Here is a 7,171-nt window from a genome sequence, read left to right as displayed (position 1 = left end):
GGGCATTTTCCCTTTTTTCCCTTCACCTACATCTCTCTCCTCCCACTCTCCTTCTATCTGTTCCATAGCTGTTCTCTTTGCTTCGTTTTTTCCCTTTCTTTATAACATAAACTCTATTTTCCATCGGGTTCTCCCTCTAACCTGGTATTGCAGAACATGCCTTAACAAATTTGTCTTTACAAATATGGCCCTTTACAGTGAACCAGCATTATTTTAACATTGTACAGAATTACAGGCCGAGGTCATAAGAAGCCACTTTTGTATACAGATGTTAAAGAAAGAGAAGGGAGAATAAAAAAGAGTCAAAGGGGAAGAGGAGAAAGGGGAGGTTTAAAAAGATTAATAAATGAGCCAAGGCCTCAGTTTAATTGAACTTGAAGCATATGTTGCAAGTATGTACAATCCATCCCAGATGTTTACTCTGAGCATGTGCACAGCACCTCCCAGCGCACCACAAGGCAGCTATTAGCTGGATAGCCTTTAGTCCAGAGGCTAAATGGGGTATTACATGGCCAAAAAGTAGAGCACCTGTTTTTCATTGCAGAGAGGACCCCTTGCAGGCTTTTTGCCTTGGCTCACCACATGTGTTTTGACTTAACAGATTGTTGGGCAGATGCAAAAAGTCTCTTTTTGTGAGCGAGCACTGATATTAGTCACTTAATCTGAATGAAAGCCCAGCATCTGAACTAATTGTTTGGGATGGTTCAGTTGTTGAAGCCTCGAAGGCAGGCAGTCATGACAGGTGAAGGAATGTTGGACGTGAACTTTTTTTTCCCTCCTCCTACAGTTTTGTTTTAGTGTGCGATCACTGACCTTCAGTATAAATGCACACTTGCACATACAGTTCACACACAAAATATGCCCAAGTTTTTAACCTCAATTTTCCATCAAACTAATTTTAAACATGGAGGCAAGCTGCAGGTGCAGCACATTAGATACATTAGATACTGGTAATGGATGAGACTAAGTCAAGGAAAATACACAATCAGGGATAAGGTTGTATTTGAATATCCCGAAGTATATGTCATGCTTGGGTAACAACATTATTTTTTATTATGAATGAGTTTAAATGAAACAAACAAACAAAAAAAAAACATTCCTTTAGAATTTCCTTTCAAGTGATTTTAACGTAGTTTAGTGTTTGTAAAAATAATTGCATTATTATAACATCCTGAAATATTGTATTGCATACTATAAATACACCAGTATAGGGAGTAATATGATATCTGATGAATTTATTTCCATGTCTACTAATCTCTGTCTCAGATTACATTTTAATAAAGGAACTTTTATTCAACTACATCACTAGATGAGCAACATACTGTATGCAATGCAAGTATCAAATATCAAGAAATAGTAGTATTTAGATGTCTGGTAAATGCATTTATTTATTTATTTATATCAAATATTTGTCTACATAAATTCTATATTGGAAAATATATACGATCAAGTCAGATACGTTTTAAAACAAAAGAAAAATGCATTTAAAATTTAATTTTCTTCTTATTTAAAACCTTTTTTCTTCTAGTTTTAAAATGCCTTCCCCCGTGTCTTCATGCCTTTTCAATATCCTGCAGAATAGCCAAGGGTTACGTTTTACGTTGTGTGGTTGGTTGCAAGGTAGCATCACATCATGCAACTCAGTCGCATATTTACAGGCTACTGGCTGCAGGGACTTGGGTATTCAATGTAGCCTGTGATGTCTGCTCTCACTTGTGGGGGGTTACTGTCCAGAGCTGGCATAAGGCAATCACCTCAGGCTCTGCATGGATGCAACTGTTTTGGAGCTTGAATATGCTGGTGTGTGTCTTGCTTAGTGACTCAGATACCTCCCAGAGGGGGGCTTACTGGAAAAAGAGAGTCTAAGAGCATGTGTGTGTATGTGTGTAAGAGTGAGTGAAAGAGTGAGGAGATTACCCTCACACGGTTGACTGGTCACTGAAGCGCTCGTGCTCCGCTCAGCTAGGCTCCACTAGCCTCAGGAGGACCTGACACCGATAAGATACACATTGCAATCATGTCCTGCTCTCGGGCTTACTGCTCGGTGCACTCCCTCTCTTTTTCTCTGTCTAAGTTTATCTCTATCTCCTGTACACACACACACACACGCACACACACAGTCGCACACCCATGCTCACATACAGTACATTTAGTACATGTAGTAACATTTTTCTCATTTTGGCTTTTTTAGTCATGTTGTGTTTCCCTCCCCCCAGTTAGTGGTAAATATAGTGGGAATATTATTCACCAGGTTTTACACGTTGACTTTTCTATGGCTTTTTATAAATGCAATTCTCACAGGTGTTTCAAATGAATCAGCATTATTTCAATTAAGCTGAAGGTCAGGTCTTATGACGATATTTCTTGCCAGGTTTTTGACCTACTTAGATGGTAAATGTGCTGTACTTATAAACCCATTTACACAAATGTAAGACTGGGCCCGCACTGTAAGTGTGTGTATATAGTGTTTTGGCTCATTTCATCTTCAAGTTTTTTATTGAACTGTACTGTACATGACAGTCATGTGATTTCTACAGTGTCAGCTTTGTGAATGCTTTGTAAGTTATAGCTGTACATCAAGACTATTGTTTCTGATGTGAAAGTGACCTTTGACATGTGTCTCACTCTGGCTATGAGTTTCTTTATTAAAAATCTGTTTTTTAGTACTAACTACACAGAAAAGAACTGCACAGACATCCAACTCACTCTTACTTCAGGTCCAAGAAAATCAGTGGGAGATTGGTGGGATTGCTGTGAAATCAATCAATCATAGCATTTTATAGTACAGATTTCCACCCCAGACAAGTATATGCAAAGGATGTGAGAACAAGTACATGTCTGCTTAGAAAGTTGATGCATTGCATTGCACTTGTACTGATATTCTGAGCACATTTAGAGTTAACATAAAAAAGGAAAAACAGATTTCAAGTCACTCAAGTGACTCAAGTCACAGATCTATATGTTAAATTTAAATTGTTCTAATAGCTATGACTTTAGTGTTAAAAGTTAATCGTAATATGTCAATGTTTGTTGTCTTTTCTACAAAATTACGCAACCCAAAAGGTTTTTTTTACTACCTAAGGGTCTAACTAAGGACATTTGTGCATATAAAACTGTTTTCTATCTGCCATGTAACAAAACCATCGTCTTTCCCCAATTTATCTCCTAATCTGGCCCATCTGCGATGCTGAGACGGCTGTTCCACCCACTGCTACTTTCCCTGTAGGTGTGGCTAATGTACACACACAGTCTAGCATGTGTGCGTCTAATAATTGGATCTCTGGCAAGCATATAACTTATATGGCTAGTATCACCACAAACACACACACACACACACACGCATATCCAGTTCTCATCTTGCAGGCTTCACATTTTCTGTCTGTTAACTATCTCTGCCTGTCTATGTCATTGCTTACGTCCTCTCTGTCATCTGTGTCCCATTAAGTAAGAGCCTCAAGTGATGAGATTCAGAACCATGAAATGTTAAATCAGATACACACATTAGATCAGTGCGAATATGGCTGAAACACTTCTTTCGGACTTACCTCTAGACAGCAAACACAGCTCCACAGCACCCTCCTCTCAGTCCTGGTCAGGGCACAAAGCTGATCTTTCAGAATGTGAGCAGTCACACTGTCACAATGTAATTGGACTAAAGAGAGGAGTGGAAATTATATCAGTGTTATATAAATGTAGTGCAGGAGATGATATTCAGCTTGTGATGCTGCAGAGTTGTCCTCTACGGTATGAGGGGTGTTTTCAGCTACTCGGGAGAATGGCAGTGAGGGGTAGAAAAAAGTTTGAATGTCTTTATCCTTTATCCTTTTCTTCTTACCGCCTGAAAAGGATGAAACGTGTCACGCTGCAAAAATATGCTTTTGACTTTTTTGCCTTTTTTTATCCTGCTGCCTTGTGTTTCTTTTTTCATTGTTCCGTTGAGACGCTTGTAGGAAACTGCATTTTAATCATATCTGGCTAATAGAGAGAGGAATCTGAACAAAGAGGGTAAAAGAGGTATGCAGGGTTATTGTCTCTCTGTGCAAAATAAACTGCATTGTTGATTTGTTTTCCCTCTCTTTCTGCACAGAATCACATCGGGTGAATCATCTCTCACATTTTATTCCCCAAAGATTCACAACTCCAGCTTTGTGGCAGGCATTCTGACAATTCTCCTTAATTCTCTGACTCTGGCTTTTCTTCTAACTTTTCTACTCGTTTGTTGCTAAATTGACATTTCTACAGGGGTTATTTTAGCCTACACACACATATTGGTTAAATCATTGCAATTATTTGATTCAGGGTTTTTCAACTGAATCCCCAAAAATGAGTTGAAGGGCAACATTATGTTACAAACAATACCAATAAGATAATAAACCATTTACCTGCTGGTCAATAACATTATTAATGTGTTAAAGCCACTCTGGAAAATGTGTTGCCATAACTGATGTAGCTCAATGAGTGTGCAGCATACCAATACGCAATGATCCAGTCTGTGCTCTAATATAAAAATGTGATATTGAGCCCGAAATGTAGCTTTTAAATGTGAAAAAACACTTTTTTTTAAATAATCTTTGGACTGAAACTGTACCATGACACCACTTGGGTCCAAGCCATAATATTTTAAGAATCAATTATCTGATTGAATAAAGCCTTAGATCTCACCTAAGGTGAGTAAAAACATAAAATGGAAATAGATGTGATTAATGTAAAAGTTAAACCAAATCTGCAGTGTATTGTCTCTGAACCATTTCTATTGGCACACATTAACTCACAGCACTTTTTGACTTTTGCTTTTAATTTCTCTGGGTTTTAAAGAGACAATTTCACTGTAATCTATCCACAAGGACCCTAAACCAGGCCCCTGGGAGGACACCTGTGATAAAAACCATATCCTCGAGGATATGTTGGCTTCATGGCACTTTGAGTGGATACGAACCATGGTGGTAAGTGGGCATGTGTGTGTGGCTCTGGCACTAATAATGTGTGTCATCGTCTTTCGGTCTCCTATTAGCCCATCGTCTGTCTAGGTGCCTTTGTCTGCTGTCCTGTCGGGGTTTGTGTACAGTGTCTGTTTCCCGTCCTCGTCTTAGTTAATACCTACCGTACACACTGCGCGTTGGGCCACCCTCATCCCCACCTTGGGCTCCTCTGTGTAGATTTAAAGGTAAACCTGACTGGGCTCAACTAATGAAGGGCCGAATGTGTGTGTCTTTCTGCTCCAGTTTTCTGAAGCTTCTTAGTGTGTTACACTGCAACTAAAGTTATGCTATGGTGATAGTGTGTCATGTAGTTTTGCTTGTGGGACTAATGCTGAACATGGAAAGTATTTGCTTTTTGCTTTGAATATTTTAATAATGTGATGGCATTGTCCATAAGGAGAAACAATCCCATGGTCATGTGTTGTAATTTTATTTTGCCAAAAACTTTTAGTTTGAGGATATTAACCTTTGTGTCACTGTTAATAAGTATCTTAATAAGTTCTTTTATAAGAGCTTTTACAGCCCCAGATGTACATGAAGGTGGATGAACCTGTTTGTACTACCACCCAGGTGGGTGGTGGGTGGTGGGATGAGATAGCGAGTAAGCACTTGTTCTTTCACTTCCTGGAATTGAAAAAAAAGCAAATCTCAGTGCTCATTATGCATAATGCACAAATGTCTATTCCCTCAACATTTACTGTTCTAAACCACATAAACACATGTGTGACTGAAGCAACTGAACTTTGCGACTGATGAACAATGCATCAAAAGGCGGCGGCGAGAACTCGTTGTGTCATAGGTAAGGAGTTCCTGTGTGCTCTCATCCACCTTAAGGAACTCTCTTTGAGACTCCCACTGAATCTTACTTGGAAGTTGGCACACGCTTGAAACCTCCTGGTCTCCTATTGGACCGAATATGGATTGGACCGAATATGGGGCACAACACTTGACAGCAGTGTCGTCTGAATTCTAAAAGTCAGACAGTTCAGCGAAGCAGCCGCCACCTTTTTCTTTTAACAAGACTCATAAATGTGTAATGAGCACAGAGAGGATGCATATTTTATTTACTTTTTGAAGACTTGATCCCTACACTTCCTGGCGATGCACTCTCGCTCTGACATTCTATTTCTCCCAAACAGTTTAAAACAGTGGCTGTTACAACAAATTTTATTCCCAGTCTCTGTGAACATGAATATGTTAGTAAGGATACAGTTTTTGCAGAGATGTTAAATCAGATAAGGTTTAACCAAAAGATGATTTACTTATTAAAAAGATATATGTATAAGGTTTACAGGAGGTTTAAAACTAAAGAGGCCTTTGTATCTCTGAATGCACTTTTTTTCCCCTGACATAATTATGTACATATGGCGCCTCATTTAAAGTACATTAATACTTGTTTTGGAGTGCGGCCAAAATAATTCATCATAAATCCAAGTTGGGTTGAAGCATAGTTTTTAAAGTCGGCCACAACACACACACACACTGGCACAGACAAAACGATAGACTCACTGACAGACATATGAGGGAGATAGGTTGGCGCTGCTAAACCAGGCCAACAGAGGACAGGAGTAATGTTGGCCCATTCATCACAAACTGCCAAGCTGGATCCAGGAAAGGACGGGGGAAGGAGAGAGCAGGAGCAGGGGAGCAGAGGTGAGGCAGGGTGGGGGTGCAGGTTGGGTGGCATTCAGCGGGAGGTGAGGAAAGGGATATTAGATAATAGTTGTGTGTGTGTGTGTGTGTGCACTTGTTTTGGATTTTTTTTTTTGTCAGGACCCTTTTGGATAGTTCTGAATTTTCTTTGAAGGGAGGACCTGGTTAATTCCTGGTAAATCACAAGTGTTCACATCTCGCTAGGGCAACATGGTAAAGGGAGGGTGGGTTAGTAACAGTCAAATTGTAGGTAGTGTAGTTAGATTTATGCACAATGGTTTTCGCTTAGACCAGGCATGCCCAAACTGTTCCTCAAAGGGCCGTGTGGCTGCAGGTTTTTGTTCCAACCAATCAAGAGCACATAGTTTGGCCATTCAGCTGTCTGAAGACTGAGACCAGTTGATTAAACCTGTCAACTCAGGTGTGCTACTGCTTGGTTGGAACAAACACCTGCAGCAACATGGCCCTTTGAGGAACAATTTGGGCACCACATTTCCTGGTTGCAGTGGAAGAATGAGACAGGTTTAGTACTTATCACG

General features: G+C 39.8%; 1 protein-coding gene across 3 annotated transcripts in view; it reads left to right on the top strand.

The window, feature by feature from the left end:
* Positions 1 to 7,171, top strand: part of LOC107988136 (multiple C2 and transmembrane domain-containing protein 1-like) — an 18,037-nt gene that overhangs the window by 2,294 nt on the left and 8,572 nt on the right. Inside the window, exon 2 of one of the 3 annotated variants that reach the window (XM_025053891.1) lies at positions 4,845 to 4,943. The exons of 1 other annotated variant lie outside the window; for it this stretch is intronic. In XM_025053891.1, coding sequence (XP_024909659.1) covers positions 4,902 to 4,943 — 42 coding nt within the window. In that variant the 5' untranslated portion in view covers positions 4,845 to 4,901. Of the gene's footprint in view, positions 1 to 4,259; positions 4,944 to 7,171 lie in introns of those variants that run through there. One more of the 3 variants, XM_025053892.1, reaches the window with a different exon arrangement.

The sequence above is a fragment of the Cynoglossus semilaevis genome, unplaced genomic scaffold, assembly GCF_000523025.1.
Source record: "Cynoglossus semilaevis isolate Cse_v1.0 unplaced genomic scaffold, Cse_v1.0 scaffold2980, whole genome shotgun sequence".
NCBI lineage: Eukaryota > Metazoa > Chordata > Actinopteri > Pleuronectiformes > Cynoglossidae > Cynoglossus > Cynoglossus semilaevis.
This window is presented reverse-complemented; position numbering and strand designations above follow the sequence as displayed.